Consider the following 27,044-nt stretch of genomic DNA (forward strand, 5'->3'; position numbering starts at 1 on the left):
ATCAGGAACTGAATCAGATTTCACTGTCATGTCCGACTCAGTTAACCCTTCACAGCTGATCAGCTCTTAAATTTACAATATCATTAACTTACATGACAGGAAAATTTGTAAAAAATGTTATATATGTCAAGACAACAGTTTAGGAATTGCTAAACTAGCGTTTAAAATGGGATTAATTAAAAAAGTTATATTACACAAAGTAGGCTAAATTATTCAGTTTTATAATTGTTTAGGGATATTTATATCTCCTTATTTCAATAATTTTTCTGTGAGTAGGCTACCACTTTTATTGATTAAAAGGTGTAGAAAAAGGGGTGAAAAAGCAGAGCAGTGTTTACAGCACTGCCATGTGGCATGGTCTCCCTCTGCTGGTGCATTCACTGACCAACTCTGCAGTTTCACTTACAAGTGCCGGCACAGTCCACATCAGTTATGAGCAAAAGAAAATCAAATAAACCTAAAGCATTGGGGCATTGCGGTCATTACATATATTATTCTTTGCTGGACATGGAAAGCAGTCACAGTTCTTGCTGAAGATGATAATGATGGTGCACTGGTTTTATCCATTTTTTTTTGTTATCATTGTTTGGATTTCATTTACACAGTCCCAAATCCCACATTCCCTTTCTGGCATCCCAAGACTAAATAATTCATCCATATTGGCTATGTACCGAAAGTTCAGGACATCTGTTTGAATTTTTTAAACAAGCATAAATCTTTGATTTCTTTCTTCACGTCAGCAGAACTCGGGGAATTCTAAAAATGTGCATATGGCTTTTACAGAGAGAGTGAGAGCAACAGAGAGAGATAAAGAGAGAGAGAGAGAGAGAGAGAGAGAGGGAGAAAGACAGAGAGAGACGGGTAGAGAGAGGGAGTGGGAGAGAGAGAGAGAGGGAGAGAGAGAGAGAGGAGAGAGGAGAGAGAGAGAGAGAGAGATAGAGAGAGAGAGAGAGAGAGAGAGAGAGAGAGAGAGGGAGATTAGCCATTACTTATTTATTTCCTATCAATGTTGATACAGGCCTTTCCTCTTAAGCCTCTCACAGTTTAATGGCTCTGGTAGAGAAAAGGGGAGCCTAAACAGAACTTGATTTTATTTCATGTCTGGGAAATGTTTTTTTCTGGATTGGAAGTTATATTATTGATGGTAGTGCTTCCATCTGTTAGTGATGGATATTCTGTCATCCAATCAAAGATGCAGAGGAGGGATGCGCAGAGGAAGTCAGCGCATATGTGCTTAACATCTTCCCACAGCCCCGACGGTCAGTCTGACCTCCACTGAGGAGCCTCCGATGTTGAGGGATGATGGTCCATGTTTGATGGTTCTGATACACAGTCTATCTGATGAAGAGGGAAGGGTCTCCCCAGGGATTGCTCTGAGCTCGGTTTGCTATCTCTCAGAATATCATGGCTCGTCACAAGCTGCTTCTCCAGCTTTCATGTTTTATTGAAATAATCTGAGAGTGCTGCTAACTCATTGATTGTGATCTGTCTCAACATTGCCTTTCCCTCTTTTTCGGGTCTCTTTCCCCCTATGTATGGGGCTGTGTTTGCTCATTTGATTATATGCGCAGATTTGCTTTAAAGTGTATGAGGATGTGTTTCCGGAGTTTAATTTGAACAAGGTGTCAGTCAAAATGCATAATCCTTGTGCAGCAGTTTGATGAGGATTAACCACAAAGTGAACAGCACTTTAGGTGCATCGAAAGCCACGTAATTAACTTCTCCCTTTCAGAGGGAACTAATCCTTCACCCAAAACTTTGTCACTGTCATAGTTGCAGAAGTTCCCAGGTACTGATTAGGTGACTCATTATTGTTGTTTGTCTTTCTTTTCTGAAAGATGTGTTGAGTGTCGAATAAAGCCAACTTTCTCTCACAAAGTAGACAGGTGAGGTGGGGCCTTGTGTGTTTTTGTGTTTGGAGGAAACTCCAGTCAAACTGGTTCAACAGGAACATCTGCAGTTTACTGGATAACCGTGCTTATGAATATACAGACGCCTGACCTTTTATGCAGGTAAGGTGTCCACTCCCATTGTCTGACAGACAAAGTCCAGCTGACAAAAGAGTGGTATGTTAATGGCCTGCAGTGTGTTGTCACTCAAGGTCAACTGTCTCAGGCGTGACTGGCTGAAAGCCTTTTAAATGTAATTTTGTACAAAAATGTATGCAGAGCAGCAGGCAGCCTCCACCAGATGCTGTCATTAACATCCATCCATAAAGCAACTTTGCGATTCTTCCACCCACAGTTTGTTCTGCCTGAGCCTCCTCTGCCAGCACATTGAAACTTATAAATATTTCATGTTTGATAAATAAATGAAACAACCTCTTTTCTTACTCCTGGGTAGCTACTAAGTTGCTCCCCTACCTACATATGGAGGAGCTTATTATCACAGTTCTGACATTGTTTCAGTCATTTTCTGAATGAGGTTTGGCTCAGGGACATTTTCATTCATTTTTCAAAAATGCACCAGATACATTCGTTGTGTACATTTAAGATTTCCTAAAGCATTTCATGAATTCAATATTTTGTAACCATAACATTGTCTCAGTGTTTCTTTAGGAAAATAAATATGCTATTCTCTCATTTCTCTGCAGCCTACAAAATAAACTACATGCATTTCTCCTTTTCCAGAAGACACCAGAGTGACATCTTAGCCCATCATGTCATTGTGACCTCCTTTGACTGCACTCTCAGCCTGTCGTGTCCCTCCATACATTACTCCCATGGACCTATACTATCTACAGCTGTCTTACTTGTCAGACTGCAGGCAGTGCACATCAGCAGCACTCATGTGACTTTAAGCTAGACCTCACCTTTGTGTTCATGTGTAAAAGTAACTCAACTAAAAACACAACCTGAGGGAAGCAGTGCTGAGGGGTGGGCCCTCAGCTTTGAGCTGAAACACCTGAGCCAGTGTCAAGTTTAAGCTTTTCTGTTGCAGGAACAATAGTGCCGAAGTCTTTTGGTGTGCAAATGCTCTAGCAGCTGTTTGAGTTGGAGATGTGCATGAGGGAAACTAAAAATAGGAATGCACACCTCTGAGCCAGCTGCCTCTTCACTGCCTTTGGGACTGCCTTTGCGTCTCCCCTCTCTCCTCTTTCAGGCCTCTTGCTCTCCTCCCTCTTGCAAAGGGGCTGTAACCCCTCTCTCTCTTTTTTTCTACTTTCTTAGTCCCTGAATCAGGCCTTGTTTGTCTGGCCAGTCTTGTGCTGGCATGAAAGAACTGCAACAGGACACTGCTTCCCCTCACTATGGTCCATTATCCAACCTGATGGGAAACTAGAACACTGTGGCGCAGTCCTAAAAATATGAAGTCGCTCTCCCATGAGTTGCATCCAATTATTTGAGAAGCACACATAAGTTTATATTTATTCCAAATGAAGAAGACATGTTGGTAAAAAAGCATATTAATGTAAAAAAACGTGCGTTTGAAAGTTGGAGCCATATCTCTGTACTCTTTTCCTGCTTTTTAATAGGAATGCCCAATTTCAACAGACATCTGATATCTGACAATGGTCATTTTGGCATTGTCTATAAATATTGTTTTGGTACAACAGTGTAAAAGAAAAAAAGACTAGTCTTGCCTGTGTAGCCAAAGATTGAGCTTTGATCATCTGTTGTTCGAAAACTACTCACCATTGCCGCATTAAATTGGTGACATGTCCATTCCAACCATATCAATTTATATTCAATACCAACCTTTAAAAGTTAAAGTGCTTGCGTTTTGCAATATGCATGGCAAATACAGTGTGGTTCATATTAGGGAAATATTGTGGTTATGGCAAATTAAATATGGTTATGGTATGGTTAGGGTTAGCAACTACAACACTTGGTTAAGATGAAGGAAATATCTCTGATCAAACTCCAGTCTCCTTAATGCGACCAGATCCTTCCTTTCGCCTCGCTAAAGGACACACTACTTCCTGCATTGGTACTGAATGTTGGCATTGGATGTACATTTTGAGGTGCAGAATTGTCCAATGTGGACATTTGCTGTGGTATATTTCCATAGGCACCAAATGTTTATTAATCCTCGCTGAAAATAGTCCCCGGCAAATACACTTTTTTTGTTTGAGTAACATTTGCTAAAACCTACAATTCCCAGATGTTTAAGAAATTACACTTTCAAAATAATTAAAACTATACATGTGTGACCCATTTTTAAAGATTTATGTCAAGAGGAACAAATGGGCTTGGGACTGAGCAACACTCTTTGTTGGTGTTGTTTTTTAGGTCGAACAACACACCAAAAAGCTTTTGTACTTGTAATTCTGCAACGCATCAATTCAAAGGTGAAGCAGCATTGCAGACAAAGATTCCAAAATCAAGCAGGCCTGTACGCATGTATGCTGCATGGCCTATGAATAAGGAAGTAGCCTCTTTTTATCGTCCCTCCAGACTCTGTGAACAGGCAAATTCTCTTTCACAAAGTAAACACAGTAACATGATTATTATGGCCTGCTGTATGTGTGCGGATGATGAAAGTAATTCACATCTGAAATGACTGGCCAAGTTTATTTCACTCATCTCCTGTGGAACAAACCCCCTCAGTCACCCTTTGATGTGCGCCTATGTGTGTCTAATTCCCATTCAGTAGGCAGATACATGTGTCACACTGTTTGCTTGGTATCAATTTTGGAGAAAGACTGGGAGCATTCAAAATAAGTTATGCAACCTCTTCCTTTCTCTTTCTGTCTCGTTGTTATTCAAGCATGTCCATTACAAAAACACATCTGTGATACAGCACTCCAACTAAATTATTGCTCAGGACATTACCTGTTAGGCCAACCTACATTGGGTGATTGGGAAAAATTATGCAAGAAAAGGTAAATATATATGTGAAAATATAAGTTGAAAATATTAAAATACTAGTAAAGCTCTTCTGTCAGTCAAGCATCACTATCCTGTGACATTCTTCGATAGACAGTGGATGCGGTCATGGCAGTGATGAAAAGTGTGTCAGAAGTGATTAAGGTGAATGCCATCTAGAGGCCATATCACAACTCCTGTTAAACCGTGGATATAATCTGTATTGCGCACAAAACTGAGAAATGTCACCAGTCCCTTGGAGGGGTTTTGAATATGCTCCCGGCTTTCACACACACACACACACACACACACACACACACACACACACACACACACACACACACACACACACACACACACACACACACACACACACACACACACAGACAAACACACACGCACACACAGACAAACCGACACAGCAGCAGTATCTGAATTCTGTTTTGCCATACTCACTTTCTATGATGATTTGAGTGTTTTAGCAACAGTTCTGCAAAGTATATCTAGCACAAGCCTGAAACATGGGTTTCTAAACACTCCATGTGTTTTTTTCCTAAGGAAGCTCCTGTGGAATAAAGTGTTCTTCGTCCTGTATGTAGGTCTCGTCTCCATTTCTTCGAGGATCTCTGATCCTGCTTGGCCAGGTCTGTAGTCTCCTTTATCTAAAGTTAATCACTCAGCAGACCTGTCCCTGACTCATGGCTGGCACCCAAACTGTGGATTTATTACACACACACACACACACACACACACACACACACACACACACACACACGCATGCAGGGCAGCTCATTCACCCAGCGCCTGCACCCCATCCTTAAAACATTCGACCTTCCTCCTCTCTCACCTTGACTTCACTTTCTTGAGCCTGACCACTTGTAACTTTGAAAAGAAAAACTGTCTGTCTGAGGCATTAAAACAAATGATAGACAGAGCTGTACTGCAGATTTACAGTAATCACTGTTACTTTTGAGGCTTTGCTTCAGCTTTGTAAGAAGCTTGTAGGTTCAAACCACACGAGTAAGCTCTTTGATTGTGCGATACACTGTGACGGACCTCGTCTTCATGAGGGTGACTAATTACCAGTGCCCTAATTTGGAAATCAGTCATTCTTTGGTGTAGAAGAAGGTCGTGATGTAATACCACAATCAAAATCAAACCCAATCACCCAGGCTTTCAGGGTCTGCAGGATTATTTTTGAGTTTGTTACCATGGCAATCAAATCCATCCTATCGTGGCGTTTCTAGCGTGTCGTGAAGGATTAGATGGTGATGTCAGACATCTGTGTCAAATCCTTCTCCAGCTCATTTCAGCCATTTGTCATGTTCTCAGATGACAGATGACAGCCTGACACTGGCAGAGGAAGTGAATGCACTGCAGCTCCATGATGAGTTTCAAACTCTTGTTTATACCCCACTTCCTTTTCCAGTGTCTTGGCTTCCTAGCTTCGTATCCCTCTCTCCCCCTGAGGTAATATGGCCTTTGAGGTAAATATCATTTGTTTTGTGGCTTTCCTATGATGGCTGAATAATGGCTTGAAGCATGTGGCTAAATGAGAGTCTGAGGCCTGGGATGGGAGTAATCTCGCCTTTCTTTCTAAGTGGTGACAAAGGCCAATAGAGATTAATGAGAGTGCAGGGGCCTTAACACTTTCATTGCTACAAGAGAAACAGCATTTGCTCGGCTCTTTTTTTTTATACCCACAAACAGCCATTTACTCACCCTACATTGTTGCACTATATTAGCATCAACACTACACAAGACCAAAAGACCGGAGTACAGATAATACTGTTACAAGTTTATAGAAATACTTTTAGGTCAGGAATCTAAGTCCCCCATCACGACTTTACTATCCCATACGGTCAGTAAACTTTTATTTTAAATATTGTATAATATTTTTTTTGCCATGCTTGTGGCATAGCTCTGAGAATGGCAATGATGGTCCACCACTTTGGTTTAGACTGAAATATCTGGATTAAAATTTTTGACGTTCTTGGTCTCCAGAGGATGTATCTTACTGACTTTTGCTGTTCTGCCACCAGCAAGTCAAAGCTTTTACTAATCCTGTGAAATATCTGGACATTTACTGGATGGATTTTCACAATTTTGTACAGACAGTCGTGGTTCCTAGACGATGTGTCCTAATTCCTTTGGCGATCCTCTGACCTCTCCTCTACTGCCAACAGCAGGTTGACATTTATGGCTACAGTATGAGTGAAATGTCTCCACAAATGTTGGATGGATTGCTTCAAAATATTGTACAAACATTCTCCAAACGTTCCCCGTTCACGATAAACTGTATACACTTTGGTGATCCCTCAACTTTTATTTTGTGCCACCGTCAGAGCAAAAGTTAAATGTTTCCAGTACTTTGGCTCATGACCAAACTATTCCCATTAACCTCAGCTGTAATTTGTGTTTATTACTATTTAGCAAATGTTACTCATGATGCTAGCACACTAAACTAAGATGGTTAAGATGGTACATGTCATCATCCTACTGGGGACAAGGTACTGCTTAATACTGAACCCTTTATTCTTAGTTGGCTTCAAAAAATACTGAAATCAGTCTGTAAAATACCCCCCAAGTGTGTATAAGTGGCATGACCTCTAAAAAGCAATTGTTTGTAAGAGTCTATGTTAAATAATATGTCTTTATTTCCACAGTCTCTATTTTAGTTTACACACCACATCTCTATCTATCTATTTGGCCATGTTCATTGTTGTTTTTATTTCTGTCATAATCTGACTCGGGAACGTTAATGCTTTATTTTAACTCACCAAAACAACCACTAGAATATTCGTGTGCAACATTTTTTCCCTGAATTTCTTGTGTTCAGGCCTAATATGTTTTAAGTAATCTGTGCAGATATGTTTAGTGCACTGTTGATATTACAGAGCAATGGTATCAGGTCAGCCGATGTGGATGCAACATGCCCACCATCTGTGTGCTGCGTTTAATCTCTGGGAGGATTAATCTGGTACTCCATGGGTAACATGAGGGGTTTCTAACATGCATAATGCACTCAGCTTTGTAAAAAAATACTCAATGCCACATCTCAAGAATACACGCTGCATTCCTACACTGGAAGGTGACAATGAGATAATTACTTCTCCGTAAAAAAAGAATTATTTTTAATAATAAATGTATTTGGCATTAATATGCAGCTTCTATTGTGTAGTGCTTTACCCCACCATCCTTTAAAACAACAGATTACCACTGAAAATAGATTGGATTGCATTCAAAGATTTGTGTCAGAAACAGAGAATCTTCCTGTGTGCCATATAATAGTCACCTTCCAGTCGAGAGACTGATTTGCTCCAATATAAATCAGTTTTAAGCTCAGATTTGTTTTATTAAACCTGAAGCCTCTTTATCGCCTTGGAGTCAAACTAAATGCTCAAATTTAATACTGCGATTATTTGGTTATACAGTAATAGCTCTGTAATGCATTCAGAGCAGGGTTTCTCCCTAGGCCCTTGTTAAAAGGCATGAAATAAATTAACAGCTCGCTATCTCGCTTATATGCTAAAAAGGGTTACACATACAAGGAAAAGTGCTCTGAAGCTATTTGAGGATGTTTTATAAAGCAACAACACCTCAAGGTATGGTCCGGACATGCAATTCTAATTGCACAGCGCTGGGAAAATGTTGAGAGGAATTAAGACAATGTTCCCCAACTGATTTTTTAATAGGCCGACACATTAGCTGAGAACAGCAATTTTGACAGTACAAAATCTGGCTGACAAAAACAGAAAAGTGAAATATTCATTTTCTCTACTGTACAACAAACTCCATAGAAGTATAAAGGTTTTGCCATAATTTCAGCCTCCCTACAGCCGTAAGAAAGGGAGTAAGTCCCTGTCCATTGTCCCATAACATCATAACTGTTTACCTGTCCTGCTGTATTCATTGTCTGATATCCCAGCTCACAGACAATCTGTGATTATTTTCCAGATTTACGATACAATGTTCTACAGTATTTTATCCTTTGCAATATACTCTATACTCTGCCTTTGATTTATAATAGCCACTGCCCTGCTCGGCAGCACACACCGCTGTGAGCTCCTTTACATTACACTGTGGTGTAGCAGTGCTGATCAGTAGCCCTTGGAGGTGATTTATGAGCAATGGGATTTCCGGTCAGAACAGCTTAACTCAGCCTGTATATTCTCCAGAGCAGTCCTTGAGAAAGGGATAAGGTAATAAGGGGGAAAATGACGAGTGGAAGTCACTATGGCTGTAAATCAGTTTTCCTACAGCTGCCAAGAGGAAACCTTTTAAAAAAAAAAAAAAACATTAAGTACACCTGCACAAATTCTGTGGAGCTTCAAGTTCACTTGACTGACCTCATAACAAGGCAGTGGAGTGGCCTCTCTATTGCACCACCATTTTTCTCCCTTTTTTTTTACTACCGGTGGACTCTTTTTCCCAGGGGGGGCCCAAGTGAGCATGGGTAGGTGCCCAGCTCGCGCTCTCCCTCACTTGTTGCTCAGAACCTTTGGATATTTTGCCTAATTATGAGCTTTGCAGAACCTTTATTTTGTGCAGTGCATGAATCTGGATGGATCCCAGAGGATCCAAGAATGTGTAGAGCTGCACAGTCAGATAATACATGTAACTAACTGTATTGCTGACAGTGGTTGTCCACGGAAATTAATGATTGTGTGTTTGTTGCTCTACCTTAGTGCTGGCGCCAGAGCAGTGAGCTGATAGCTGAGATAGGGCGCCAAAGGAGTGTAAAAGTAGACTCACTGTGGACTCAATGCTTGCCGAAGTCAGCACTATTGACTGACACCTGTCACGGCAGTATTTATAGCCTATATATGTGTGTGTGTGTGTGTGTGTGTGTGTGTGTGTGTGTGTGTGTGTGTGTGTGTGTGTGTGTGTGTGTGTGTGTGTGTGTGTGTGTGTGTGTGTGTGTGTGCCTTTTAATGGTGAGGACAGGCCTTCTGTCAACAGGGCCTAATTTGAAGGAAGACAACTGTAGTTTTTGGTCCTCAAGTGTGTATTCATTAATGAATAAAGAGACTCAGCTGCCAGGCCTGCAATAAATCCTACCTTCTTGAGTTAAATTTTATTATACTGTGAGGTGTTTCTGATTTTGTTTACCCTCGCTGTGTGGACAAAATATATTGTATTGCTTGTATTAGATTCAGCTTGTTAAAAACTGCCAACTGAGTGGACTGTATATTATAATTTTTTCACACTTCTAAGGTTTTGAAACGCTTTTTACGGTCTACAAAATTGCAAATAAGCACAGATTTAAAAAAATAAAATATCACGGGTGCCTGGGAAGCTCACCTGGTAGAGCGCACACCCATATATAGCAGCCGCGGGTTTGACTCCAACCTGCGGCCCTTTGCTGCATGTCATTCTCCCTCTCTCTCCCCTTTAATGTCTTCAGCTGTCCTAAAAACATAAAGGCCTAAAATGTCCCAAAAAGAATTCATGGACCACCAGAAATTACGGAGTGGGTTCACCCAAATTCCAAGAAAACATTTTTTCTAGCCATGAACGTGTTATCTAGCCATGCAGATGCTTTGGTTTTACTTTCCCAGGTACTTTCCCTATGAGATTTTGGAGCCCACCTCTATGCAATGTAGGTAAATGGAATTCTGTTTGTGGTGCTCACAGCACAAAAAAATCAATAACTCGCATCTCTTTTCAGAAGTCAGTCTCTCGTTATCCTGAATAATCCACAAACCTGACTGTCAACAGTTTTTTAAGGCACTATTTCGTTCAGTGGAAAGTAGTTCTTAAGAAACCTGTTCAGAGTCTGTCGATTTTCCAGAGTAACTAGGACACTGTTTTGGGGAAGGAATTTCTGTTGTATTTTTAAACAGCATTTTTTTATGTTTTAAGCAAAAACACAAACAAAAACTTTATTCACCTTTGTTGTGGCAGCAGAAAACTTAGAGACCAATATCTCAAAGCCAGGATAGGATAAAACAAAAACTTGTGCATGACTTACAGTAATACCACCAGAAGTAAGTGAAAATGTATGTTTTTTGTGTGATTTGGGGAAACTGTCCCTTTTTTCTCTGCACAGACTCCCCTTGTTTGAAGTAGAGGACAGCATGGTAATGGCACGGTCAAATTAAATGTTTAAAAGACTAAATTTGATGATTTGATGATAATGGCTAAGGCATAAAAACGGTGAAGTGGGGGATAAAATGTAAGGTGATGGGGGGCCCACAGACTTAATGTGCATGTTTTGTACATCCTTAGTGAGCCTGTGTTGTGTCCACATGTGTGTATTGCATCAGGGAAGTCCCACCATGCAGGGTATTACTCCCAATTTTCTGCAAGGGGTGATGATGACATTCACTGAGATTTTGTCATTTATTCCCCTGGACTTATTTATTATATGTTTCACTGGTATTTCCACGTATGAGACTTGGCAGAATCAGGCCAGAGTAAGACACCAAATGTGCTCTAGGGCTGTAAATTGGCTCCTATTTCTCAAACTACGTCCCTGCAGGCTCCGCATGAATAAGCACAGTGTGTAGGTTTAGTATAAGCAAAGCTCTGAGCACAATGTGGCTTAAAAGGGAGAGATTGAGCCTGTTAACAGTCATAAAGGTCCATGCAATATGTTTTTAACAAATAAATAAATGATGTGACACTAATGGGAAAACTGGGCCCCAGGGTTTTAACGCAAATATGTTTTGCTGTGACTAAGCCATCTTCCCATTTAAAAAAAATAATTCATGCAAGTATCTTCTGGGCAAACCAGTTTCAGCCACTGTAAGATTTTTAGTGAGCCAAAAGCATTTGCACATCATCAATATCTGTCCTTTTACAAATATAGTAGCAAAGGGAATACCTTTTTTTGCCATCATGATAAACAAATATACAAATGACAAAGATGTAATCGTCAGGAGAAAGACCTTAAGTCTCCCAGTTAGTCCACCAGATTTCTATTCACATCCTGAGATGTCAGTCATCTAAAATGAGATGAGTGAGCAGAAAAACATGTTGGTCTTAGATATTTATGGCAACAAGACCTCTCCCAGGAAGAGTCTGGGTATTTTTTCAGAAGAAACAGATAAATTGCACGTTTCATCTTTCTATTCCGAATGTCAAGCTTAACCGAAATGATTGTGCGCCTGCCTTGATGTATAGCTCCAGACATCTTCCACGTTGCTACAATAACAATCTCACCTCGGATTTATAACATTACAACAAAAGTGAATTCCAGTCCCTCTCCAAACCTTGTAGTCTAATCCTCATATTCATTGTATGAAAAATGAAATCCTGTTTGCTTGGCTTTATATCATGCCTCTATTATTCCATGTGTGAATAACACATTTCAATTTTCTGGGGGCGCCTAATATCTGATAAGCAGGGTAATTCTCCCACTCTCAGGCTTTGCAGTAATTTTCTAATACAAGAGCAGTAATCATGCTGTCAGTCTCATGCTAAAGAAAGCTTTTGTGGGAAATGTAAGGCCTGCAGGCAACCCTGCCAGATAATTGAGGGCAGTTAGCGGTGGCAGTGATGTTTTTTGATTGAAGATTTAATGTTACTTTGCATCCTAGAGGAGGATGTTGGTTATCGACCGTCTATAAAGACTGTAAGGCCAGGGCCAGGATCTGAGGCTATTGATCTGTAAGGAAAGCAGAGTGGCAACGGCTGCATTCAGGTGGTTCTGTGGGATAGGCCAGCAAGGTCACCTAGGCCTGGCCAGGCCAGGCCAGGCCAGGCCAGGCCAGGCCAGGCCAGGCAATGCCGTGACGTTGTGCATATTTGATATGCAAGAACAGATTCATTGATTTTTTCATTTGGGTATTAGAATTCAGATCGTGCTAAGTGCCAGGCGAAACGCCATCCAAAGCGGATCTGTTTTTCAAAGACAGGAAAAGGGGCATTGGATTTCAAACTGAGAGATTTCATGCTGTGTTACTATTGAATGGAAGCTGAAAGGAAGAGATATGGGTCCTAGTGCAGAATGGAGGAGATGCCAGTGTATCTCTGACAAATTCATTATGTTACTCTCCCCTTCCAGGTTTTTGCTATTTTATTCTCTGCTGGAGTATAAAGATTCCTTTTTTATGAGTTTCTGGAAGTCCATTCACATCCTGACCCATATCTCTTCTTAGTTAAATAGCAGCTAAATAGAGACTTAAAAGCTGAGATATTTTTAACTTTCTTTTTTGTAACATATGGTTGTAGGCTGCTGTCTTTTTCTGACCAGGATTATTGGTTTCAGTTTGCATTTGTGCCTAAACTGACAAAGGTAGCAGGGCCTTTGGGGAATATGTCTTATAATTTTGTTAATGTCATATGCATTTTTGCACATGGAGTAAATGTAACACAGAGCCTTAACAAAGTGTTTTCCTTTGAACTTGTTGTAGGACACCCACTGTCCCAAGAGAGAAGCAGTTCTTCTTCATCTATCATCACACAGGCTGTTTTTGGGGTTGCAGTGATGCAGTCCCTAAGCCTTGTTCCTTATGGATGCAATGTGGCAGTACTGCAAAAATCTGTTTGCTAAAAATAGTGCTCTCTATAAATGGTGCTTGTGATGCACAGCTATGGATCTCTTCTCATTTCCTTGAGATCATCCCAAGAGGATGAGGCACACACTGAAATGTCAACAAGGGGGGATCTATTTCAAGTCTTCAAGAAGCCAGTTTTGTAAGGGGTTGGTTGGCTGGTGATGGTGAATGCAACACAAACGAAGACACTTTTGTTTTCAGTCCTGCACAATCTTATAGCTTAAACCTAATTATTGTGCGTACATGCAAAATCATGTCACCTCTGACCAGAGAAACATGGGAACATACTGCTGTCAGTATAGGATATTTTTTAACCTGAGTCTTGTTCTAATAATTATAGCATTTTTTACTATAAGTCATGCTGACTTTGCACCCGCCACTTCGGTTGTAGAGATTCGAAAGACGTGACTCAAGCAAAGCACTGGGTTAGTTTCTACAGTAAGCTTTTAGCCAGACATGCTAATGTTTGCAGGTTATGTTTGATCAGATAATTACACACTTTTCTCTTTAATCTTTGGCTTTGTAAATGCTAAACAAGATTCCAAACTCTTTAGAGAATCACTATAACTATAGCCCTTTGCACAGCACACCACTTCAGAATGTAGCCTTGGTAAGCGAAAGCTAAACCAAAAGCTTGTTAGGCAGCAGTACCAGAGGCTTAAAATTATCATATTTTGAGGAAAATTATCGTACAGGAGTCATAACCACGAGAACAAATAGATGTAATGTGTAATTTTACAAAACAACGACTTTTTGACACGCCAACAAATCACATCAGAGTTTTTGTTAACGCAAGTTGACGTAGCCATGATGTGTGGGTATGTGTCCATCAGTCGGACTATTTTTGTGATAGATAACATTAAATTACAAGACAGCACGACTGGGAGAAATTTAGTGATTGGTCATTAAGGCTCTAAAATCTGAATTTCTGTGTTAATCTTAATTAACTGAAGATCACAAGAAGGTCAATTAAGAATCAATACAATTCAAACCCATTTATTAGTTTTTTTGCACATTTACAATCAAGGATTAGTCAAATATCCATTGACATTACTCTATCTCCTACACAACATCATCTATCCAACACATAATGACAACATTGGACAAAACGTTTTACAATGGCAAACAGGTCTAGGCAGTGCTTTCCTCATTTAAGTTAGCCCCAGTCACAACACACCATTTTTACCCATCACACAAAACAGTGAATTTAAAGTTTGTTTGATATTGCATAATTATGCTAAGGGTGAAATGACATGCAGTGCCGATATCAAAGCCTTGTTTAAGTATATGTGTTATCAGTGGAGTAGGCTATAGTGATATTCCATTGCTAACTCTCAGCACCATATGGGTACATCCATTTTAAAAAATTCGCTATTGTGGGCAATTGCACATAAAGTATGTGATAGGTTGATGATTTGAAATGATGTTGCCCCTGAGGTTGCTTTGTTGCTTCAACTAGTGATATAATAGTAGTTAGTACACTGTCTGCTATCTGAAGTGAGAACAGGGTCAGTGATGTAAGCCCCAACAGGAGTAACCTGATTTACACATGTGCATATCATCCACAACACTGTGCATACTTTACAAATCAATGACTCACACTGCCTTGTACTTTGTGTGCTCAGCTAGTCATGCTGGCGGGAAAGTGGCCATAGTTTTTTTCTAATACAGTATGTGCCTTAGAGAGTGCAGTCTATTGCCTAAGCAGTTAATACTCTCCATTGATGGTGACATGATACTTCCATCTCTTTCTTCTTCTTCCCACTCATATTTAGAGACGGTACTTTCTCAGGAGCTCTGATTGCCACATGTACTTCCTCTCCGGAAAGCGATCAGGAATTCTGATGCGCCGGAACTCCTGGATGCATTTCTCCAGCTCCTGCTCTGGAGTCATCTTCTCCTTGTTGGCTTTCCTTTTTGCGGCCTCTCGTTCTCGGACCCCGAAGGTTCTCACTCGTAGCATGTCAGTCTTGCGGCGCATCTCTGCCTGCTGCAGCATGTGAACTGGTCCTTTGGGCATGGGACGGTCCAGCGTCTGGACATTGGCGCGCCGGCTCACGGGACCACAGATCACGGTTCCTTGAGGGGAACTGGCCTCCGACTGGGTCTCAGAACAGGAAGTGGAGAGCTCATTGAAGGAAGTGCCGCTCTCTCCTTCACGCTCACTTTTGTGGCTCTTGCAGCAGCAGTCACAGTGTGATGACAACCACCTTGAGGACCCACCTGGAAAACACACACACACACACACACAAACACATTTGTCACTTGTTTTGACCACATGCAGTACATTTTCTGTTGCGGCAAGACCATCTCTCATGCAGAACCACACTGTAAACTATGTCCCAGCTGTCTGTATCGTGACAGATTCAAGCTGTAATCAAAAGAAACAGTTGCACTGATCAAGCAAATGCTGACAAATGCCTACACAGCACTTTCAATGTCGTACAAATATCTTTAAACGAATACCAAATGAGTGTGTGTGGGTATTTGGGGGGTACAGATGTAAGAACATGCATTTTGACATTTAATTGCTGAATTTCAAAGAGCTTGCGGGCTGTGCATATTGCTTTTTTTCCGATAAGGAGAGGCCCCAGAGCTCGGCGTGATTCAGTACAGCTCCCTAAAAGACCTTTCCCATTTCCCAAGGCAAAGCTTGTCTCAGAGCCAAAACAATCTGCTTTGCTGTCGCAGTTTCTTAATAGAACTGTAACCTGACTGGCTTGTATTAAGAAGATGGTGTATTATATTTGTGTTTTCAGATCACTAGATAAGTTGCGTTCTACCTTTAGGCAACAAGGTACAAAAGACAGATAAACACAACGTATAATTCATCTTGGGTGGTAACAGAACTGGGTCAGTGAATAGATGTACCTGCAGGTGTCCTGATCACCTGTCATGAAGTCCGGACAGGCAGTGAACCAGATAGAAACAAAAGATTTTAGTAGTCTTCATTCTTCCTCTTATTCTCACATCCTCCTACACTGCTAATTATGAACCAGAAATACAGTGCTGCACTGCCCGCTGGCTTGTGAAGTGTTCAAGTAAAGACAGTAAACACTGTAGCTGTCTTTCATTTCCAAAAATACCCTTGAACTATGGTCTCTTTTAGACGTACTAACAGGTAGAAATGTACAGTGTTGAAAGCTGCTGGTGCTCTAGAGTCTATGTAATATAAATAACAGTGTATGAGAAATAAACTCATGCAAACAGACTAAAAACCTCTTAATGGCTTTTTCCAATATGATGATACAGACTCAAAAGCAATGATATCTCAGAGGGAGCAATGATTTATCCATTACCTCCTTCCAGTGCATGCACCAATTTATACTGAACAGAGTTCAAGAGGGATTTTAACCTCTCTGCGCACACTGTAATAATGACCTTATCTCTAGTGAGATGATTGCATTGAGCTGATAGTGAGAGAGTCACTAACAGCTTTTTAATGGCTAATCCATGAGTAAAGGGGCCAATCAGTGCACCAATTTCCCCCCGCAGAAAATGAATCTAGCTGAATCCAGCAGACAAGCAGCACCAGGCAAATGGATGCAGGCGCTTTAGTGAGGAGGATCAGGAGGAGGGAGGCTGAGCATTGTTTCTAAATGGATGGATGGATGCTGTAGTCCAGAGGGGCAATCCGTTTAGGAAACTCGCCAACTGCCAATAATAGCTTTATAACATTTGCAGCCCATGCAGGAGAATAAATTATATTAAAGCCACTGACAGGCTCAATGCACCTGGGCTTGCATTTTGTTTTATACAATCATTTGTCTAAATGAAGCGTGGACATGGACAACCTCATAATGCAAAAACATCTGCATGTGTCAGAACACAACCACAAACTGTGTGTCTTGGATAAAGGGGTGTAGTGTCAAGCTTTGATGCCCCCTTCAGAGCCAAGAAAGGAAACGACTAAGTCATTCTCGGATACATTTAAACACACGCTACATTTAAGTCGCTGTGTGATACTCTTTGGTATCTTTTCAGGGAAGCTATTGATTGCATTTTTTTTTCTCATATCAATATAGCCTGTCTAAGAGATCATATTCCAAACACATTAAACGACTGGGCCTGGTCCTCAGATCAGACTCCGGCTGTGTCTGCACTTCTCATAAATGAGACGGAGAGAGGGAGTCGAGTTCGGCATAGAGGCATGCAGGCGTGTCACACGGGGTATCCTCCAACTCCTTTCCATCTCTAATGAAAGCTGGGATGTTTGTCCTCGTGCCTGAAAGAGGTCAGAGTTTTATGGAAATTCAACTGCCTGGATATTGGATTAAAATTACACGATTTTACCCATTAAGAGGTTTTAAATGGCAGAAAAGTAGGACATGGTGGGGGCGAAAGGAAGAGGGCTCTGACAAACTATAATTCAAATGTCAGTGGCTTTCTTGCCAGACAGTGTGTTTGTTTTCATCTGTGCCTCTAAACTGACTCATCAAGGGTGTGTGATGATGATTATTCCTTTAACAGCAGAGCAGCTTTGTGCTTTGGTCTTGTAATTGTAATCTGAGTGGCAAAAAAATAAATAAAGAGGGACAAGAAAGACTCATCACTCAGCAATTTCATATTGTTATAACAATCAACCAGGAGGCCATATCGCAATTTATTTCAGATTTGCACTTGATTGACGCGAAGCTGTCTGCTTTTTAAATGTGGATGTCAGCAGTGATGTGAACTGTGCCCTCAATCTAAATAAATAAAAATAAGCTTTGAACACAAAGCAGCGGTTTAAATACAAGCTGTCGAAGTCAGGCCAAAAAGACACTTAACTTTTGAATTTCTGTAATTAACATACTTGCTTTCTTTGCCAAACCACATCAAACTCCTGCGAGGCTGAGTGGTGTGAATCATCTTCAGATGCTTTAGTTGCTGCTTGGTTCTAGTATAACATTCTCTGGCCAAGACTTTGGGCGTGAAAAAACACAATAGGGAGAAAAAAAGGGAGTCCTGATTAGTTTGGTGAAAAAAAGCTATAAGTATTAGCGGTAATATTCTCTGGCAGGTTAAATATGCATATTCATGCAGCCAGTCAGGGAGTTAAGCTCATATGAGCAGAGGCGCTCTGATCTTAGACACACTCTTATATTCTCCAGCTCCCATATCCAGTCACACACAAATATGTTTTACTCTGCCACTGCCTCAGGAGGAGTGTAGTTTACATGCTTGTTAGCTCACAAATTAGGCCAGCGTGTCCTTGCAGCTGAAAAAAGGCTTGTCTTGCAAAGGCAGTGACAGTAGGGTGAGGGAAATCCATTTCACAGAGATAGTCCTATTTGCTGCAAAAGTATCACTTCAGCAGTTTGTGTCCAGCCTAACTGATGGCTATAGCCATCCTCTATAATAATGTCAGTAATATCTCCATACAATTGAATTTGTCAATATTAATTACCTCCACCCAGCCAGCTCTACTTTGCTAAAACAACCCTCATCAGCAGCAGTGATGAGAAAGAGCTGGAGAGGAATAGTCGGGGTAACCCAACAAGCTTTACATGATAATTCAAGGACACTCGCGCTCTCTCATAGACCCATTACTGCCCTGGCCCAAATTATCTGTTTTCCATGGGGAGAATGACAGCTTCATTGGCTGATTGTTAATGACAAGGGGGAGCTGTCCTCTCCCAGAGTCAGAGGGTGGCTGCCACGCTGAGTGTCTCCCTGACAGCGAGATGATCAAGCAACTCAGACAGATTCAAACGTCTATATCAGCCTCTCCCTGTGGGGCCGTGTCTTGACCCAGAGCCACACCCCCACTGCACAAGCACGGATGAAGCAAGATGAGGCGATGAGAAAGCGAAGAAGGTGTCCTGAGCATTCATCGAGCTCTTGTCATCACCTAAATAAAGCCTCAAGAAGCGTGTGGAAAGACGAGAGGCGATTCTGGTCCTTCACCCTGTCAAGTAGGTGATATTCAAAGAGTCACGTCTAAGGTCAAGCATCAGCTCCTTATTTAATTCCTCAATCACTGAATTAAAATGAATCAATTATTTGGAGAAAAAAAAGACACACATATGTTTATGTTGACACCCAAACATGCTTTCATTTGCTCTTTAAACAGGCTACCCACTCTTAGAAAACTCTCAGCCCCGCCCACAATGTGAGCTTCATCATCCATGTAGCCGTTAGTGTTTCTGGAGGGATCATTAAGGTGTTGGATGTCAGATGGTAAGAGCTGTTATACCTGTTCTCCAACAGCTACAGAGCACAGAAGTAACAGAACCAGGGATTTAAAAAAAAGACAATATTGAAATGATGATGAATTATTATTAAGTCAGTTCTTGGTTTCAAAAGGAACATACTGGAGGTTTTAAGTTTGTATGTTTACCTGTAATGCAGTCATTGCATTCACTCTTTTTAATATGGAAACTGCAAATTGCTTAATTTGGGTAATCTATCAAAGTCCATATTCAGTCTTTTTAATTGTCAAAATTGTATATAAACACCACTTGGTAATGAAGTTACCAGCAGGGACGTTTTTGAAAACTCTCCTTGTTGTGATTTGTGAGTCAGCAGTCATTACAGGATATTGTTGGAAGATCCAATACAGAAGACGATCAATAAGCATCAGAACGACAGCGTGAGAGGGTTAGTGTGTGCTTCAAACTTTGACAAACAAAAAAGATCATTATAACAGATATTTTATATAACCTATTTTATACATGTTCTACGTCTCTGCAAGTTTATTAAAATGCTATAGTGAGAAGAGATGGAAACTAACAGCTGTATTAATCAATATAAAAGCTTGTAGTAAGATTTAGAAAACATACGGCAAGTGCTGTGAAGAATACTATTTGCATTTTATGACCTAAAACATGAAAAACCACCAGCATGGTCCTTCAAAATTCAGTGCTTTAAAAAATGATTGATTTCAAAAATATATTTTCCTTTTGCATCTGCAGCTTTTCAATAAGCTCAGGTTTGCTCCCAAGGTGAGCCAGATTGTCTACTTGAACTGATGAAGTGCGCAAGGTGCTGCAATCATTGTGAGAAATAATGGCACAAGCACACACCCGCGCCTTATTTCTGACCATCTTTCTGCCCAGGTGCTTTTTAAGACGTATATGAGTTATTCATGGTAGCACCATCCATCTCTTGTAGGCACTGCCAATCCATCCAGACTCCAAACAGGCTCTCTGGGAGCTTGGGGACGGCCCAATCTTTGCCTCCATTACACCCAAGCAATTGATTACTCCCCCCTCCATTCAACTCTCTTCTTTCCGCCATTGTTCAGGAGCCATTATGGCCACACATCATCTCATTCCCAGCCCAAATGAAGAATGCACATTAACAGAGCACACCTGGCAAGTATAATCATTCTCCATCTTTACTGTACGTGTTTCCCATTTTGACAAGGCACTTCTGCACAGCCCTTTCAGATGGGGAAAGATGAAACTGTCTCTAATGTTCAATGATGGTTTGCTCTGCCTGTGTGATGTGGAAGCAGTAATGTCAAATCAGGCTGTGACTTTATTGTATCCATGATGATAGCTAATTCTCATCTATAAATTGACTCATATTTTGAAATATAATATAAAAATAAAACTTATATTTCAAATTGCCTATAAAATAGGTTAGAAATTATCTTTCTAAAATTGCATCTCCATCCTGCATGACTGGAGACGCTGGAAATACTTTGGGATTACAGATTGCTTTTTAATTAGCCAGCACTCTCCTCTCTCCCCAGAGATGATAAGCAATAATAAGACTGGTCCCAAACGCCAACTGGGAGGTTAGAGTTGTTAATCACTACAACAATAATGTTGTCACTGCCAATCGAAAAAACTAAATGTCCCTACATGTCTGCTTGACACATACGCTCTACATCAGAAGCAGAGGAACAGAGGCAAGCGTGAAGGAATTGAACACCAGCTGTGACTTCTCTGTGACTTCGGTGAGCTGGACTCCGTGCCTGCGTTGGTTTCCAGCGTGATGTCGCGAGCTGTGACTTGGCTGGATACTGGAGAGCTGGTGCCATTCAACCGGGTAACTCTTTTTCTGTGTGCCAATCTGACGGCCACATTCTGCTTTATGATGAATCATCCACAAGTTAAAGGAGCTGATGGGATTACATTTCAGTTGAATTGTGCCTCGTAAGATTTCATTTGACAAATAAAAATGGTTTGTTTGATTGATTGATTGATTGATTTATTGATTGATTGATTGACTGATTGATTGATTGATTGATTGATTGATTGATTACCTGACAGGATCATGTGTCACCAGGATAAGTTAAAATTTTGACTTACTAAGCAGAGTTGTATAGTCCAGGTGCCAGAAAGTAGAAATCCTGTCCAGCAGCTGTCCCAACCATCACTAAACCAGCTCCTCTACCAGGTAGATGAGCTCGTTAGTGAAAACACCTGTTCTAGATGTAGAGGCAGATCCAAAAACATGGCAGGATTTTTACTTTCTGGCACCTGGACTATACACCTCTGTTACTAAGTAATTATTATTTTTTATTTTTTTTTTATCTCATAATTATGACTTTAATGTCATAATTTTGACTTGCATCTTATAGTTTTTATATCATAATTATGACTTTGTATCTATTAATTTGGACTTTTTATATATAATTTTTCCATGACTATTTATGTGCTTCCATATACATATGTATCCCCCACTTAATGCAATACAATGCAAGATGCTGCAACCAGCTGTCCTCTGTCCCATTTACTCTAATGTGTGGTGGCTATCTGTTTTAATATATGCTCTGGTTCAGTTGTTTATTCAAAGGGTGAACACGTCATACCTGATGGCCATAACATCACCGTGACCATCAGGAGCAAAAACTCTTGTTCATGATGAACCCTCGGACACTGCGGACTCCTGGGGAGAGTGCCCTTTTCCTGAAAGAATCATTTGTTTTAGTCTGTGGGGAAACCAGCAGCATATATCCTACTGAGCTGGAGTGGATGACAATAATTGAGAGTAGAGTGTCTTAACGTTTTGAGTGAACGAGTCCCCTGACTCTTAATACAGATGATTCCATGCAGTAAAATGATGAATATCTACTGTTGGCAATTTGGAGACTGGAGTCTACTATTACTGAGAGTCAGTGGAGCCTGTAGAAAACAACTGACGCATTTAACAAGAAGAGTAACATGGATGATGCTCAGGAACTGACAGGCTGGGAGAATTTCTCTCAATTTATTAACTGCGCCGGATTGCTCTTTTTACATTCTGAACAAAAACCCAGCATCCCCGTTTCACTCCATATGAGCCTGTGATTGGATGGGAGGGGGGGCTGGGGGTAGAAGGAAAGCAGTGAAATGTTCTGCTGAAAACAACAAACAACAATAAAACACATCTGTTTCGTGCCCACCCCAAAAGTGCACTTGTCTACATGCATTCTTAGTTTAGGACTACCTGCCCTAGGCCAGTCAGTGTCCCACATTCAGAATCAGGTTATAGTTAGTTAGAAAGTAGATGCGGGCCGCTGTGCTGCTGTGAAGCAAGGGCTCTCACGCATGTCTGCTTCTGATGTGTCTATCTATCATCCTGACTAGGCCTCTGTCTCCTAACAACTGCTATATATATATATATATATATATATATATATATGTGAGCGAATATATATAATATGTGTGTGTGTGTGTGTGTGTTTCCTTTCACCCTCACCTTGTCTACTCTCTTTTAGTGAAAACCCTCTCTCCCTCTTCTTCTGCATCTTCCTCTCTGCTCCTTCAGACCCAATGAACTTTCCTGTCTATACTTACTTTAATCTATTTTTGCTCCTCGCTCCCCCTCTCTTCTTTCTGCCTCAGTTCTTTCTCCCCATGGCCAGGTCTCATGCAACTTTTACTCCCTCATCCCTTTTGCTCCGTCGCTCTGCCCTCCATCTGCTCGCCTCCCCCTTTCAGCTTGCTTTCATAAAGTCCCTCTCTTCCTTTCTGCGCTTTTCTTACTCTGCATCATCTTTCCTTCCATGCTGTATTTATTGGAGTTTCTCCCGTGTCTCTAACCTCCTTCTCATCCTCCTCCCACTGTTCTGTGTCTTCGTCCTAGCCTAGGGTAGTGTCTGTTAATGGGGAAGAGGGTGAACACCAACGCCATATGTTGTGCTCCAGAAAGTTGAATGACTAAGGAAAATCCTACCTGGCTGGACGCTCATGCGGGTCAAGGCAGACCCCTCTTTTATAATTAGTCTATATTAACAACACTATTGGTAAATCATTAGCAAACCATATGTCATGTCTTCCTCAGCCCACCCTCCTGCACCTCCAACCTTGACCCACCAACTGGGTTTTCTTCAGCTCTTCCAAAGGGAGCCATTCAGAATAATAAACAAAGTGCTTTTTAACTGGCCATATGGTCCAACTCATCCCTCTGCAGAGAGTGGAATGAACCATATTTGCAGCTAATTAAGGCATTTGCTGATAAACAAATGTTGTCTTCAAGTGAAAAGCAAAGCTGATTCAAGAGAATGCAGCAGCATTCATGTGAATTTTGTGCTGCCCACTGGTGCTTTATTCTCAACCCATCAGATCCAGACCCATCTGAGCTATAGTGTGTGTTTACGCATGGCGCACATATACGTATTTGAAGTATAGCAGCATTATGACTCAATTCCCCTGAGGACCGAAGGCATGTTTGCCTCTTATCTAGGCCCCAAAACAGAAGTTTAAAGTCAGCGACTGCAAGGGATGCAAAGATTCAAGAAGTATGTATGTACCCCACCATGCCTCCAGGTGGCATGAGCTAACACACACCAGTTTCTGCACATCACTTCTAAATCTAGACCATTGGAAACAAATCGCATGGGATTTCTTATGGAAAGCTATGTGGGTAAACTTTTTACAACTTTTAATGAGGAAAAACGCCCTTTTTGATGAACATCATGCAATATCATTCTGATGTAGGGAGGGGCACTTGGGTTTTGTTACGAATGTTTGTATTTAACTTGGCTGTTTGCATTCTAATTATTTCTGGAGGTCGAAGCCACCATCTTATCTCACATCACCTCTGAAAGAATAGAGTAGGAATAAATCTACACTCACGGTAGAAGATGTACTGTGCGTAATTGGACCAGACCCTGTCATCCGCGTAATGAGCGATGGAGGACGCAGTCAGGGACGAATTGCAGGCCACAATGTGAAAGCCGCTCTCTGACAGCATGTCAAATGCTCTCTCCAGGTGCCTGAACTTGAGGTAAAACCTGGAGGTGTAACGGTCCGGTGGTCTGTCCGAGTCCCTGTTCTCATTCAGGGCGTCTCCAAATACCTCTTTCGCCAAGCCAATTCTACTGCTGATGAAGATCCTCGGTAACTTTTTGGCCTTGACATCAATTTGACTTTCTCTGCCTCCGTCAGCGCAAGCGCTTTTGAAAGTGACCGTTATGTAGCCATACCTCCTGTCCAGTGAGTAAGGGGGGTAAAACCTCTGGTCGCTGCCCTGCGACTCATCATCAAAATCACTGTAGCACAAGTCGTCTGGAAATAGTTTAGAATCATCGGAAGATAAAAGTTTGGCCAAATCTGGCAGCTGGAAGTATTCCGCCTCTCGTTTCAACCTTCCTCTCTCGGGGAAGTGGTCAGGGAGGACAACTTGCTTGTCTCTAAGATAATCCAATACATACCGAAACAAAAAGCCATCTCTGTCAATAAAATAACGTCCTCTGAGGTCCCGGGACAAGTCATTTGAGGACCCCTTCTTGTTAGAGAACAGATTCCCAAGTAAGGAATTTGGAAAGCTTGTCAAGGTGGCATGGCGAGTGTAATACACCTGTCCACCTACGTTTAGCTCAATAACATCCGATGGAGGGGTTTGCCCCGTTGCAGGTTGCGTTTTGCAGTTTTCGCTCAGTGCCATTTTTTTTTCAGCACGAAATCTGAGCTTCGATCACGGAGCGCAAACGTCCCAGAAGTTCAGGGTGTGGGATGCAGCTGCATGGTGTTAATGCCCTCAGACCCAAAGCATAGTGTTGATTCAAGCTGCAGTCCTTGCATACAATGTCTTATGACAAACAATCCCAATGTGGGCCTACAGTATATCCTTTAACTCCATGCGTAAATGTGCCTGTCCACGGTGCATGCTTTTTGAACAGAATCGATTATCCTAAGTGAGCGCATCATGTAACACACATCCACTGCAATGGGTCATTACTGTGACTTCAAAGAAATACAATCCTCACGTCACTCTCAAATTTCCCTCCATCAAAAAAAGTCAAACAAACCTTTTTTTGTTTTTTGTTTTAAGTTTTCTGTGGAAAGGTCTTGCGTCTGGCTTCTGGTTCAGTCACATCAGTCCAGGAGCAACTGAATAATGTGCATGCATCCCATCATTCTGCTACTAAGCGTCGCTCTTGACAACTGGGATGCTGAAACATTCTCCGAGGTTGCTCGCAGAGAGGAGGATGGAAGTGGGACTCCTGTGCGCACCCATCTCTCCAAACTGCTGAGTGCGGAAACGTTTGGCCCGGCAGAAGCTTTAAGATAATGTTGCTCCAAGCTGTTCTCTTGCAGAGAGAGAGAGAGAGAGAGAGAGAGAGAGAGAGAGAGAGAGAAATCGTCCCATGAAGTAATGTCTTACATCATCTTAAAGGAAAATGACATTTGCAGACGATCGACACAAAGCGGACTGATGTTGGTTCATCTGTACAGTTTTTCATGAAAATCTAGTCACGGGCGGCGTGCAGCTGGCGGAGAGGATTCAGGTCTAATGCAGTTTTAACATCCAGCGTTGCGGATTTTAATCCCTTCTTCTGAGTCTTCACAGAGGCTTTCGCATTTACATTTAACGCTTTTAGCTGACGCGCTTATCCCGAGAGACGGGTGAGGGGTTAGGTCCCATGCAGTGTCTTGCTCAGAGACTCATCGGCAGTGACAGCTACACGTGAATAGAGCTGGTGGTCTACAGGATACTACTCTTCAACTCCTTTTCCATCCAACTACCCATAATGGATCAGACATTAGACGAAATAAACATAAAAAAGTGCAAAATGACTTTTGCACTCTTCTGCATCTATGATTGAACCTTCAGGCAGCATTATCACTTTTACAGCCAGAACACTGTCACTGAATTTGACAATTGAATTCCTCATCGATTTGACCAAGTGATCTATTTCAGGACCATGGACAGATCTTTGCTCGCACAAAGTCTCAGCTGCTTGATTCTCCTTCTACTCTCAAATAAACAGATACAAGAGTGAAACAATGCATAGCTCTTAATTGTAATTGTGTTTTGATGCTAAATGAACATAATGCATCAATAGGGGGGGGGGGCTCAGAAAGATGAACCCTCATTACTGAGTCATTTTCTTTCTGGATCATATAGTAGCTGGAGGACAGGGGTTTGAGACTTGTGTATTATTGCTCAGGGCCTGCTCAGTACATTTGTCATAGAGCCATCAGTATACTCCACAGTGACGTCAAGTACTGTAGGGCAGAAAATCCAGTTTGGAAGAAGTGAGATGCGAGGCTAAATTTAAGGCTTGACAATGCTTGTCATCATCTTTACACGCTGGTATATATAGGTCACAACAAGCTAGTGTTGTTTAAGGTATAGCAAGGATGTTTACCTGAAAATATGCTCTAGTCTAAGGTGTGCGATCACCACCTGAGTCTGTGAGACTTATGGACCTGCTTGTTTGACATATGGAGTAGCCCATAAGGTCCCTTATGTCCAGTGTAGCTCTGACACTGATCTGTGGTTCAGACTTTGTTGTATCTCATGTTTGCTTTTCAGCTTTTTTGTTTTTGAGTGTGTTTTGAAGCCACATTGTAATAAATCAGAGACT

At 41.4% G+C, this 27,044-nt stretch overlaps 1 protein-coding gene across 1 annotated transcript; it reads right to left on the minus strand.

Annotated features, from left to right (window-relative positions):
- Nucleotides 1-14,292: 14,292 nt before the first annotated feature.
- Nucleotides 14,293-26,124, minus strand: LOC120567448 (BTB/POZ domain-containing protein KCTD16-like). Its single transcript, XM_039814419.1, has 2 exons — nucleotides 24,307-26,124; nucleotides 14,293-15,535 (listed from the first exon to the last, which is right to left on the minus strand). Exons 1-2 carry the CDS (start codon nucleotides 25,115-25,117, stop codon nucleotides 15,084-15,086), a joined length of 1,263 nt encoding a protein of 420 aa, XP_039670353.1. The 5' UTR covers nucleotides 25,118-26,124; the 3' UTR covers nucleotides 14,293-15,083.
- Nucleotides 26,125-27,044: the final 920 nt, after the last annotated feature.

The sequence above is a fragment of the Perca fluviatilis genome, chromosome 10 (assembly GCF_010015445.1).
Source record: "Perca fluviatilis chromosome 10, GENO_Pfluv_1.0, whole genome shotgun sequence".
NCBI lineage: Eukaryota > Metazoa > Chordata > Actinopteri > Perciformes > Percidae > Perca > Perca fluviatilis.

Coding starts and splice junctions, on each gene's coding strand:
- LOC120567448 (XM_039814419.1), bottom strand. CDS start 25,117: ATGGCACTGAGCGAAAACTGCAAAACGCAACCTGCAACGGGGCAAACC. Junction 15,536..24,306: donor CGCACAGTACATCTTCTACC/GTGAGTGTAGAT, acceptor TGTGTTTTCCAG/GTGGGTCCTCAAGGTGGTTG.